This window comes from Amblyraja radiata, chromosome 3 (assembly GCF_010909765.2).
Source record: "Amblyraja radiata isolate CabotCenter1 chromosome 3, sAmbRad1.1.pri, whole genome shotgun sequence".
Classification (NCBI taxonomy): Eukaryota; Metazoa; Chordata; class Chondrichthyes; order Rajiformes; family Rajidae; genus Amblyraja; species Amblyraja radiata.
The window spans coordinates 115783493-115797292 of record NC_045958.1 but is presented as its reverse complement, the minus strand read 5'-3'; the positions used below and the strand labels follow the sequence as shown (position 1 = coordinate 115797292).

Here is a 13800-nt window from a genome sequence, read left to right as displayed (position 1 = left end):
TTCAGTAGCAATGATAATATAGTTAGCGGACCAACCTAACGTGTAAGAACCTGAATAAACTACTGTTTGAACCTGCCTGACGTCTGGCCTTATTCACCACGTTTGGTGCCGCTACAATGGTATGGAAGTATGAGCCGTATTTATACCGTAGTTGTTCGAGTGTACGTGAAATTGTGTAAATTGGTGGGTTTGTTCAAATGTACATTTGAGTATACCAAACTGCATTAATATAACGAGTGCATTCAGCCTTTTATAATTTTATATTAAAAAAATAATATTTGTAACCACATACATAAATATGGTTTCTTTGTTAAATGGTTTGGGTACATGCATTGTTGGTTGGAATTAAGTTGTACCTGTTTTGACCCTTATTTTCTCTAGGAAATCAAATCCCATGATTACAGAGTTTATGCGTAAACAAGGCTTTGGTAGTGACTATAGAAAACTTGAATCTTTCTATATTCAGAAGTAAGTACTTTTCACTAAGCATTACAGCTAATAATGTAAATATTCAAACAGGCTATCACTTTAAACACTGCAAAATACTTTTCACATACTTTGAAATTGATCTTACTTTACTAAACCACACTGTATAATTGGAGGTGCATGAGGCTAGCAAGCTGGTTGTTTCTTTTTGGTAGTCATGTTTCATAAACACTCAACTGCCCTCCTCATTTCTCCATTTATTAATGTTGTCCCAATACTCTTCTCTCTTCAGAATGCTTGTTTATTGAGCACACTTTGTATTTTAAATGCTGGGTCCTCCTTGTTTTTGCTTGCTTGCTAGCCGAGCTTCAATTCTAAATTGTTATTCTCCCCAGATGGGAAAGAATCTGGCAAATTAGGTCTGGCACATTAGGTCCCTTTTATTTCAAATGTAACTGTCTGCTTCACTATAGGCCTGTTTAAAAGTACCATTTTAAGCCATTCATGATTTCCAAACTATTACTCAGAATTTATTTTCTGTTTCTCTTATGATAATATCCCAAGATCACATTGAGTTCGCCTAGCACTATGTTCAAAGCTAATTAAAAAAGATTTCTACTGTTTTATCCTAATTGATTTTCTATAACTCATTTTGGATTGGGTACAAAATATTGTAATCAAATTTCAATTGTTGGGCATATTGTCTGAAAATGAAGATTATTATTGTTTTTCAATAATTGAGGGAATTGCTTTCAACGTGTCACCCCAAGTGTTCTTGATATTTAATTTGCTCGGCCTGACGTATCCTTCAACGAATCATATGAATAGAGTCCAAGCAGTAGTTAGTAAGATGAAATTTAATCTTTTGTTTCAAATCACAGACTTGCTGTCATTATTTTGTTGTATATTAGCAAATGTTTTATGATTTGCAATTTTTAACTACACGTAAAGTTTTTACGTTGCTATGCTTATTCACGCTGTAGATATAGATATTCCACTATGGGCGCCACATTGAAGGCAGCCTCTGCCTACAGTCTGTCTGGTTTTTTTCCTATCTTTTTCTTTTAGTTTGTCTTAAGTCTGTTTTGGAGTTTCTTTACTTTCTCTATGTGGGTAGGTTCAGGGGGAAACTGCTTCCTGGCGAGGACGCAACTATTTCTCCGAGTCGCGCCCTCGCCCCCCCTCCTCGCGGCCTACCAACTGGATCGGAGTGGCCTTTCCTGCCGGGGTCCAGACCAAAGCTTCAGCAGCGGAGTCACAGCGCTGGATTCACTGCGGAGCAGAGCGGAGCGATGCCTACCTGGATCGCCGTTTGAAGCTCCGGAGTGGTGGGCCCGCTGCTCCAACATCGCGGAGCTGAGGTTCGAAGAGCTCCCATCGTGGGCGGCGCTGACCAACATCGCGGAATCCCTGAGACCCTTTGCCGAGGTCCGCCAGCGTGAATCTCCGCCCGGCGCGGCCTGTGGACTCCTGGAGCTGTGGATTCTGGTAGGAAGCGGCCGATTCGGAGTTCCAAGCCGCTGAGGTTGTTCTCCCGCTCCGACGTTGGAGTTCCAGCATCCCGGCGAGCGGGCCACCCGTAGCGGCGACTGCGGAGGGCTCGGGATGCCCCGATCACAAGTGAACACTAAGAACAACAGAGGATGACTTTGGTGCCTTCCCTCACAGTGGGAAACTTTGATTCTGCTGTGGGGGATGTTTTATGTTGGACTCTATCGTGTGTTGTGTTCTTTATTTTATTTGTATGGCTGTATGGTGACCACACATTTTACGGTACCAAGTGGTGCATGTGACAAATAAATGTATCTTGTATGGATCTTGTAGAGTTGTAGCAGGACATCTAACAACATCTGCCATTAGATATAACAAATTCATTTCTTAACAGTTATAATTGCAGGCTTGTGCTGAGGGAAACAGGCATTTGGGCATATTGACTTTGTCTATTGCTTGCAGTGTTGTAGATATCGTGGCATCCAATTTGAAGGGTTATATGGTGTGGCAGGAAGTCTTTGACAATGGAGTGAAGGTAAGTATATGACCATCTTAATTGCATTTCTTAAAAGCATCCTAAAGGCATTATAGTTTTGGGTTATGTAATAAAGTTTAGATTTGTTAAATATATCGCTTACTTAAATTGAGAAAAATGATGTAGTTGGATTGAGAGTATTCAAACTTTTTTAAGGCTACTTCTGAGAATCTTTTTGTACAGAAGCAATCGCTTTGCTTGGTTTTCTTGCTGCCAATGTCGACTTGCAGACTACTTTTCAGCTTCTAATTCTGTTAATCAAATGCTTGGCATTGCATGGCTTGCTTTTGGCTCTTTGCATTATTCATTTGAGACGGTGAAACAATATTTAAACTTACAAGCCATGGAGTTTTCAAAATAATGTACTATTAGCTGCTCATGTTTCGAATAAAATGAAGTAGGTTCTTGAAGACATCCTTTATTTCCAATTGAGTAAAAAATGGACAACTTTAAAATGTGCATGTCCACCTGTCTAAATTTATTGCTGTTTGAAATGTTACCGCTGTTTGAGATTTTTTCCCTTCCATTGTCCACCCTGGTGTTGTGCCTTTCTCTAAGATGATAGTAGTGTGAGGGGTGAAGAAAATCTGAAGAACAAAAGCTTGCATGTATTGATGCATTTAAATTTCCAACTAATTAGTATCTCTTGATTTTATCCATTAGTTTGAAAACTCAAATCTTTTTTGACTTTGGTTTGACTTTGGGGGAAAAAATAACCAGAATAGTTGTGAGAGTTAGGCTAAGGCAGAGAAGCAGATTAATTTTTAAACTACGATTCTCCATGCTTTTGTGTGCTCCCCTCTTGACTGCCATTTGAAGTACTTAACAAACCAGTTTGGGATCATTTATAGACAAGAATAAAATTGAGAAAATTAATAGTGAGTGGAATAAGTGAGTGAGTTTCTGAAATTATGAAGGTTGAATAAACATAATTTGGTTGAAGGGATCTTGAATATTAAACTTGAATTAACATATAGCAGAAAATATATTTTTTAAAGCAGGTAATAGTTTGACACAGTTGTAATGTTATTACAATTGCATTCATCAAAGTAAACTTGATCAATATTGGTTGCAGTTATTGTAGCAAGAGTGCAATTCCACTTAGAATTTGAACTGAAAACGTATGAGATAAATGGTCTCTATTGCAAATTTGGAATTTTAATTCCCCACTTCTGTTTCCATTTGGCAAAATTGTGTTTTGCAGTTAGAATCTAATAAAGCTTCCCCTTCCATCAAACCTGTTCATCTGCATTTAAATCATCCATACTTTCCAATGTGTGATTTATGAATGTATTAATTTCATGACTCAATTTCTTTATACAAATTTTAGATCAGAAATCAAAATAAGCAATATTAGATTTTAAATGTTAATTGTATGCAACTCTAACAGTATATCAAATTCAAGAACTGGATTCCTAGAATAGAATGAACATAACTAATGTTGAATAAAAACCTGCAATCACCATCAATTTTTCCAGTTTTTAAATCAAATCAGAGAATGAAAATATGCATGTGCGCCAAAATGGTGTACAAAACTAATTTGACTTTAGGGGCATTTTTAAATGAAAACATCATGTTTGTTAAATATAAAAGGTCTTGCTCTTAATTATAACTTCTTCTTCCAGATTAAGTCCAACACTATAGTTGAAGTGTGGATGGCAAGAAATATGAAGGCAGAGCTATATAAAGTAACAAAAGCTGGGTTCACAACCATCCTGGCTGCACCCTGGTACTTAGATTACATTGGCTATGGACAGGACTGGCAACAGTACTATCAAGTTGAACCCCTCCATTTCAATGGTTGGTATTTTGATGAGAATGTCTGTCCCTCTTCCAATTTGCTCATCAATTATGCTCATTCTAGCTATCGGAAACAGCTACTATAACAGCCATTGATTTTGTGTTCCCTTGTTTCCTCTTAGGTTCCTTCTTAATTAGTAAGAGTATGAAAGGTTACAGGGGAGAAGGCAGGAGAATGGAGTTGAGAGGGAAGATAAAGTCCAGTAAGGTCAGATCAAAGATAGTCCAAGGGACTCCAAGGAGGTAGATGGTAGCTCAGGATTTCTATCTAGTTGTTGATAGGATGGTTCAATTGCCTAATAACAGCTGGGCAACTGTCCACTACTAGAGAGAAATACAGCGGATAAAGGCCCTTCTGCCCACCGAGTCTACCCTAGCCATTTATCACCCATTCACACTAGTTCTGTTATCGCACTTTCTCATCCACTCCCTGCACATGAGGGGCAATTAATCTACAAAACCACAGGAATTTGGGATGTGGGTGGAAACCAAAGCACCAAGAGGAAACCCACGGGGTCACATGGAGAATGTGTAAACAGCACCCGAGGTCAGGATCAAATGCAGATCTCTGGAGCTGTGAGGCAGTGGCACTACCTGCTGCGCCACTGTCGCTCCCATGTCTTGTGGTACTCAAAAGACATTTCTTATAAAGAGATATTTAACAGAGTTGAATGCTTTTTGCAAATACCACGTTTGTGTTTTTCTAATGTTTTTTCTGCAGTCCGGTATTTTTATTTGTTTTTGATTCACTGTGGGCTAAAGCATTTGGCTTGTTTGGTTTTTGCATGGTGAGCATGGATCTGCTGCGTTCTGAACTCGCTGGTCATAAAACTCCCATTTAGTTGCTCTGCACTGGTGGCAAAATGTTTCTGCTTAAGCTTAATTATGGATGCTTTTCATTGTTTACTTTAGTTTGTACTTTGAGAAATGCCACGTTCTCGGCATTCCTTTTTGCGTTGTTATATAAGAATTAGAGGTGGAAGGAATGGAGGATTTCGCAAATACTCAAGACATTTTGTCCAAAAATGCTGACTTCCCAAGGATCTTGAATTTCACTATTTGCAAGCTAGACTGTAATTGTGACACTGGGTTTTGTCTCTACATTTTTTTTGCACTGTAGTTGAAGTCGGACTCCATTGTTCATGTGTGGAAAGGTGGCTACCAGAAGGAAATGGCAGCAGCAACAGCTGCTAAATTTCATGTTCTCATATCCTCTCCTTGGTACTTGAATGTAATTTCTTACGGTCAAGACTGGCGGAAGATTTACCAAGTGGAACCATGCGACTTCAATGGTGTGTTTGTAGCAAAATGGTTGTCCACCTATGAACGTCCATTTGCTCTCTAGGCTAAGTATATGTTCTGATCAGTTAGTGAGCTGGTAATTTTTTTGTTACAACTCTCTTTATTGCAATCTTTTTAGTTGGTTTTAAAGGTGGTTAAAGGTGTGGAAACTCACATGACCAACAATTTGAAAATTGGTTTAAATGCAACACTTAAATGAATTGGGTGAATGAAGCTTATATTCATTTTGTAACTGCAGGTTGTCGTCTGTGCAGCAATATTGGGTTTTATTGTCATATGTGTCAAGATGAAACAATGAAATTCTTTCTTTCAGCAGTGCAGTTGGGTTGTAAGCATACTACTCGGTAGATACCATCTCCACCCCTTTCTGTCTTCCACCTTCTCTGGTTAACTGATCCCTTCCCACCCAAACCGCCTCCTCCCCAGGTACCTTCCCCTGCAGCCGCAGGAGATGCAACACCTGTCCCGATACCTCCTCCCTCCACTCTAACCAGGGACCCTGACAGTCCCTTTAGGTTAGGCAGCGGTTCACGTGCACCTCCTCCAACCTCATCTACTGTTATCCATTGTTCAAGGTGTGGGCTCCTATGCATCAGAGAGACCAAACATAGACTGCCCAATCGATTCGCTGAACACCTTCGCTCAGTCTGCCTGGGCTTACTTGATCTTGTGGTTGCCAAACACTTTAATTCCCATTCCCATTCCCACACTGACCTTTCTGTCCTGGGCCACCTCCATTGTCAGAGGCCAAATGCAAATTGGAGCAACAGTACCTCATATTTTGCTTGGGCAGCTTACAACCTAGCAGCATGTATATTGGTTTCTCTGACTTCAAGTAATCCTCTGTCCCTCCCCCACCCATCATTGTACTAGCTTCACTGTCCTTCACCTCTTCCCTTCCGACCGTCCAGGGAACTTAACAGTCATTTCAAGTGAAGCAGCAATTGACATGTACGCCTATATTCGAGAGTACTGCACTGTTTACATTGATTTACGGCACTTTCATTTCACACATTGCTTTGTGGCCTCCACTACTACAAGACGCCCAACACATGCTTGACGAACAGCATTTCTGTGTGGGCATGTTGCAGCCTCTGGACTTAATGTTTAATATTCAATTCCATGTCAGGTAACTCTATTTCTATCATCTTTGATATACCACAACATATTTATTTCTATTCCCCATCTCCCCAAGCTATTTTAAAATGTCCTCTGGGAAAGGATGACATGCCCACCCTGATCTGCTGGCCATGTCCTCTTACTTTGCACTTTATAATTCTTGTATTCTATTCTCTATTCCCACTCTAACTGCTTCCATTCACTCATTGACCCAATATCCCCCATGTCAACTCAGTTTATCCTAACAGGTACACATGCCTCCCTGCAGCTTATTGAGCAGCATCTGTCCCTTTCCTAGTTCTGACCAAGGGTCATAAGGAATAGGAGTAGAATTAGGCCATTTGGCACATCAAATCTACTCCACCATTCAATCATGGCTGATCTATCTCTCCCTCCTCAGCCCATTCTCCTGCCCTCTCCCCATAACCTCCGACACCCATACTAAACAAGAATCTATCCATCTCTGCCTTAAAAAATATCCACTGACATGGCCTCCACAGCCTTCTGTGGTAAAGACTTCCACTTAGGGTCTTTCACCAAAAACATTTGCTCTGTTTCACTCCCTACTGACGCAGCCAAGCCTGCTGAGTATTTACAGCATTTTTGTTTGTGATCTTAAATGCTGACATCTGCCACCTTGTTAAATAGTTTTAACTTGATTTTTAAAAAAAAATTATATTCTGGAAGTGCTTTCTAAAAATCTCATTTGGATTGGATATTTGTTGTATCTATCCAAAAGTAACCTTGTTTGTTTCAACCACAGGAACTGAGGCACAGAAGAAACTCGTGCTTGGGGGAGAAGCTTGTCTGTGGGGAGAATTTGTGGATGCAACCAATCTTGCCGCACGTTTATGGTAGAAAACCTTAAACTGCATTCCATGTGATAAATATTACTTTAGTTCGTTATTGTCCAGTGTACTGGGGTACAGGGAAAAGCCATTTGTGTGCCATCCTGTCAAAGACAAGTCGATACATTATTAAATCAATCTGTCCACAGTGTAGATACAGGGCACAGCATTTAGTGCAAGATATCATCTGAGATTTAAAAATATATTTCCCATCATACAGAGATACTTGTCATTTCTTTATCATTCCCATAGAAAACTTGAATTACCCCTGTATTAATGTACAATTTGACAATTTGCTAGTTTTAACCATTGTAAATTCTAAATACATTTTTCATTTACCTTTTTATAGACAAGTTGTAAGTTGATTTACAGAGGTGGAAATAGGCCCTTTGACCCATTTTGTTCATGTTGATTAAATTGGCCTAGACCCCTCTGTCTGCGTTTGGCCCGTAGCCATCTAAACTCTCCTGTCCGTATTTCTCCACAAGCCATGGGAATGTTACTATAGTTCAATCTATCAGTTTGGCTGCAACAACTTCTGCACACGATGGCACACATCCTAGGATTTTAAGTGGCTACAAATATTGTGGAAGTGTTGCTTTTTATCATCCAGAATTTTGTGGATTTTAACACGAGGAAACTCTTGACAGCAGTACATTTAAGGATGTGATAATAAGGTATTTGGAAAATCACAAGTGGGCAGTTAGCACAGTTTTATGAAAGAGTGAGACAATGTGCATGAGTAACTCAGTGGGCGTGACAGCATCTTTGGAGAACATGGAGAGGTGACATTTTAGGTTAGGACACTAAAGAGGGACCCTGACCCAAAATATCACATATCCACTTTCTTGAGAGATGCTGTCTGACCTGCCGTGTACTCTAACATTGTGTCTTTTATATAAACCAGCATTTGCAATTCCTTTATGAAAAGGAGATGATGCTTGGCATGAGGTTATAACTAGCATAGTGGGCATGAGTGAGGTGTTGCAAAGATCAATGCTCGCTTCTCTGACTTGATAGGGGACTTGGCAATGTATTCATGTTGGCCAAAGAGGTGGGTAGGAAAGTAGGCTCTGAGCAAATGTAGACGGGTTGCAAAGATACATTGTCTATTACATAATTGGAAGTTGGGGTTCTTGGACACACCACAGTACTGGGTACCAAAATAGCTTCACACCCTCAAGTTTATTTTATGTAGAATGGGTCACTTGGACAATGAGACAACTTGTATTTAAACATGAAATTGAGGACATCAAAATGATGTTGAACTGATTTCCTCTACCTCAACTCAGAATAAATGTTGGTCAATTTTTATGAAGTTTGATCCATGCTTTTGAGGATCAAATAAAATAGTTGAATTGGGTTCTTGAGAGACTGAAACAGGAGAAATTAAAGACAGAAACACAGTACTGAGACAAGCCCATCAGCACCTAGTGTTGACGATCAACCTCCCATTAATCCTATATTCATTATATTGGGAATAAGAAAATGGCAGAAGTTTTGTTTGTCGATATGGAAAAACTTCCTGGACCAGTCAGCCTGGTGTCAATGTTGTGGAAAATGCTAGATTTTGAGGTAACAGTAACTCAGCGCTTGATGGGATCGAGTTGAGTCAACATTAACGTTGAGTCAACGTTGAAGGTAGGTAGTTGAGGTAGAAGGTAGTTGAGGCCAGTTCATTGGCTATATTTAAGAGGGAGTTAGATGTGGCCCTTGTGGCTAAAGGGATCAGGGGGTATGGAGAGAAGGCAGGTACAGGATACTGAGTTGGATGATCAGCAGGCTCGAAGGGCCGAATGGCCTACTCCGGCACCTATTTTCTATGTTTCTATGAAAGAGTGTGTAGATGGGAACTGCAGATGCTGGTTTAAACCGAAGATAGACACCAAATGATGGAGTAACTCAGCGGAACAGGCAGCATCTCTGGATAGATGGAATTTGTTTAACAAATCGTTGGGAGTAACGAGGAACTGCAGCTGCTGGTTTACAAAAACAAAGGCTGTGCTGGAGCCACTCAATGGGGCAGGCAGCCTCTCTGGAGAAAAAAAGATGTGTGGTGTTTTGGGTGGGGGACCCTTCTGACTGAAAGTAAGGGGAGGTGAAGACCTGGAGATGAGAAAAGATCAGGACCAGACACAAATGACCTCAGCCAGTGTTGCCTGGTAGGTCCATGTTGGCTAGGGAAGGTGTGTCTCAAATGTACCATAAACTGGGAGATTTGCTTTGTTTACCAAGTCTTTCTCTGGATGTAAACCCAACACTAAGGTGCTCTTTTCAGCCAGTGTCACAATTATTTGTTTGTAAGTCAATAGTACTGTGTAATAACAGTTTACTGCACCAAATTTTGGTGAAACCTTTTTGGTTTGTTCATAAGAATGAATATCTCTGTTACAGGATTACTAATTTGAGACCGTTAATTGTTGCTAACTTTGTCAGATTTGACCACAATCTTTTCATTTTAACTTTAAAGGCCTCGGGCAAGTGCTGTAAGTGAGCGCCTTTGGAGCAGTGCAGAAACAAATGATCTGGGTGATGCCTACGCAAGACTAATAAAACATCGTTGCCGCATGGTCCAGTAAGAAACTATTTCATTCTCCATTTTGTGCTAAAATCTTAATTGTTCTGTATTTTTTCCTCTGTTTGTTAAAAAAGTGAAGAGATCATAATTTAATTAACTTCAAAGATTGAAATTGCTCTTGGAACATTGAGAGACTCGTGTTTAAAACTGTTTGAACTTGAGTGAGTTCTTTCTGTTTGAACTCTACTTCTTTCTGTTGTATAGGCGGGGCGTACCAGCGGAACCACTGTTCGTTGGCTATTGCGATTATGAATACAAGGATAAAAAATAATCCAAATGAATAAAGAATCACTCTTGGAGAAAAATGCTAACATCGTAATTTGATGCTCACAAACAATACTGGATTATTGAAATTATCAACTTTCATTGAGAGTTGATATCTTTGAACAAGAATGAATGTTTGATTTTTATATAAAGATTAGGAAATATCGTACAATAAAGTTCAATATTTTTATAATTTCTAAATTTGTTACGCTGTTTCTGAACTTTGCATTTTGTGGTGGTGGTGGAATGATATCTGCAGGTAGTGGAAATGCTATCTGTTTACATGGCCACATTGATCAGTTATATATTGTTTACATTTTACATATTTCAAATGTTTACATTTTATGAGATTTTTTCTGCAATTAAAAGAGACATCTGTTATCAATTATGTAAAGGCAACAAATGTTTGAAATGCATTATGTATATTAATTGAAAATTAATAATAAAATCTTGATAATTCAGTGCTTGAGAAACATTCTTGAACATTTTATGATTTTCATTAGTAAACTAAATTGGCAGTAGATTTGAAGCTATTTTTTCCTTCTTTCGGCGAGGGGGAATTAATCTGCCATCTCCTTATACTTGGTCACAAACTATCTTTTTTACATGGAGAAGTGGACAAACATTAAGAATCTGGCAGGCATATTTTATTTGCATAGGAAAGAACTGCAGATGCTGGTTTAAATCGAAGGTAGATACAAAATGCTGCTGGAGTAACTCAGTGAGAGACAGGCAGCATCTCTGGAGAGAAGGAATGGGTGACGTTTCAGGTCGAGACCCTTCAGACATATTCAGGCATATTTTATTTCCAGCATCTGGCATTCTGCTTTCATTTTTAATCATTTTTGCAGCAAAATGGGTCCCTGTTTATTGTGCATGATTTCTAGATTCTATTCCACACTGCATTTAATATATTCAAAGGGAAATTTTAGCACAATATTCAAACAATTGTCATTATGGGACTGACAGATCATAAGGCTTCATGCATTCTTGCATTACATTAGATTAGATTAGATTCCTTTATTGTCATTCAGACCTTTCAGTCTGAACGAAATTATGTTGCCTGCAGTCATACACAGAACCAATAAAAACAAAACATACAATAAACACCCACCACAGTGAGTTCACCAAGCACATCCTCACTGTGATGGAGGCAAAGTCTTAGTCTCCGTCTCTTCCCTCCTTGTTCTCCCTCTGCGCTGAGGCGATCGATCCAGGACGGAGATGTCGCCCTCCAGTCCAGCGGACCACCGTGAGACTATAGTGGCTCCTGCTATGTGCAGAAAATAAATGCAGCTGGATGGGCCTATTCGGCTTGGATGAAACCAAGGGCAAGAAACAAAATGCTGGAATAACTCTGGGTTAGGCAGCATCTCAGGAAAACATGGATAGGTGACATTTCAGGTCTGGATCCTTCGGACTGCTTGCAGAGGTGGGAGAAAAAAACTAGAGTGGATGGAGCAGGACAAAGCATAGCAGGTCACAGGTGAACACAGGTGAGGGGTGCTTTAATAGGCAGATGGCTGGGCAAAGGCCAGAGATGAACACTAGGTGTGAGACAAAAGGATTAGATTGTGGGGAGGCAGGGGAGTGATTTAGGTGCATGATCAGCCTGGGCTTGGGAATTTGCTTTTGTAGAGGTTGTCTAAAGCTGGAGAATTTATTACTAACGAATCAACCTGCAAGTGTCTGAAGAAGGGTCGCAAACCAGAAACATTACCCATTCCTATCCAAGGAGTTAAAAGCCAAGATGTCTTAATTTATTGGGCAATTTCTAAAGTATATCTGCCAGGCACTGACATTTTTTTATCTTAATCTGATACCAAAGATTTATTTCATTAACCTTGTCCAGGATCTATGATTTCAAGTGCAGCACCCAATTTAAATCATTTAAAAGCCTGATTACGAGTTCCTCATGCATTTGGCAAGCTCCTTGCAAACTTTGGAGAGGGGGTGATACAGGAGGTGCCTTTCTAGATTAAATACTGTACTGAACCACCTTACATTTTATAATGAATCTACAGTCCGCACATTAAATTTCCAGATTTAAAACTGATAAGACAGAGGGACTTGAGAGGGAAAGTTCAAGTGGCATTGTAAACAAGATCATAAAAAGAATTCCTGATATGGATCCAAATGTATAGAGAAAAACAATGATGAGAGCTTACATTACACTTTGTTAAGCCACAAATGGCCCATCAACATTAAAAATCTAGATGTGCCAGCTCTTTTTTTTAAATAGCTGTTCTTAACTAAATGGAAAATATTCCAAATAGCATGTCAAAAATTGAGACTCCAGTCAAGAGGGTTTATTGTCATGTGTCCCAGATAGGACAATATAATTCTTGCTTGCTGCAGCACGACAGAATATTTTAGGCATAAATACAGAACAGATCAGTGTGACCACATATCATAGAATATATATACAGTGGCTTGCAAAAGTTTTCATACCCCTTGAACTTTTCCACATTTTGTCACGTTACAACCACAAACATAAATGTATTTTATAGGGATTTTATGTGATAGACCAACACAAAGTGGTGCATAATTGTGAAGTGGAAGGAAAATGATACATGGTTTTCAAATGTTTTTACAAATAAAAAACTGAAAAGTGTGGAGTGCAAAAGTATTCAGCCCCCCTGAGTCAATACTTTGTAGAACCACCTTTCGCTGCAATTACAGCTGCAAGTCTTTTGGGGTATGTCTCTACCAGCTTTGCACATCTAGGGACTGAAATTTTTGCCCATTCTTCTTTGCAAAATAGCTCAAGCTCAATCAGATTGGATGGAGAGCGTCTGTGAACAGCAATTTTCAAGTCTTGCCAGAGATTCTCAATTGGATTTAGGTCTGGACTTTGACTGGGCCATTCTAACACATGAATATGCTTAGATCTAAATGATTCCATTGTAGCTCTGGCTGTATGCTTAGGGTCATTGTCCTGCTGGAAGGTGAACCTCCGCCTCAGTTTCAAGTCTTTTGCAGACTCTAACAAGTTTTCTTCCAAGATTGCCCTGTATTTGGCTCCATCCATCTTCCCATCAACTCTGACCAGCTTCCCTGTCCCTGCTGAAGAAAAGCATCCCCACAGCGTGATGCTGCCACCACCATGTTTCACAGTGGGGATGGTGTGTTCAGGGTGATGTGCAGTGTTAGTTTTCCGCCACACATAGCGTTTTGCATTTAGGCCAAAAACTTCAATTTTGGTCTCATCTGACCAGAGCACCTTCCTCCACATGTTTGCTGTGTCCCCCACATGGCTTGTGGCAAACTGCAAACGGGACTTCTTTTGACTTTTTTTCAACAATGACTTTCTTCTTGCCACTCTTCCATAAAGGCCCGATTTGTGGAGTGCACGACTAATAGTTGTCCTGTGGACAGATTCTCCCACCTGAGCTGTGGATCTCTGCAGCTCCTCCAGTTACCATGGGCCTCTTGGC

At 39.8% G+C, this 13800-nt stretch overlaps 1 protein-coding gene across 2 annotated transcripts in view; it reads left to right on the top strand.

Moving 5' to 3' along the window:
• hexb (hexosaminidase subunit beta) overlaps window positions 1–10826 on the top strand; it is a 35202-nt gene extending 24376 nt beyond the window's left edge. The window contains exons 8-13 of one of the 2 annotated variants that reach the window (XM_033018656.1): window positions 382–468; window positions 2380–2452; window positions 4078–4252; window positions 7437–7527; window positions 9992–10096; window positions 10304–10826. In XM_033018656.1, the coding sequence (XP_032874547.1) occupies window positions 382–468; window positions 2380–2452; window positions 4078–4252; window positions 7437–7527; window positions 9992–10096; window positions 10304–10370 (598 nt within the window). In that variant the 3' untranslated portion in view covers window positions 10371–10826. Of the gene's footprint in view, window positions 1–381; window positions 469–2379; window positions 2453–4077; window positions 4253–5372; window positions 5545–7436; window positions 7528–9991; window positions 10097–10303 lie in introns of both variants that reach the window. The other variant, XM_033018657.1, reaches the window with a different exon arrangement.
• Window positions 10827–13800: the final 2974 nt, after the last annotated feature.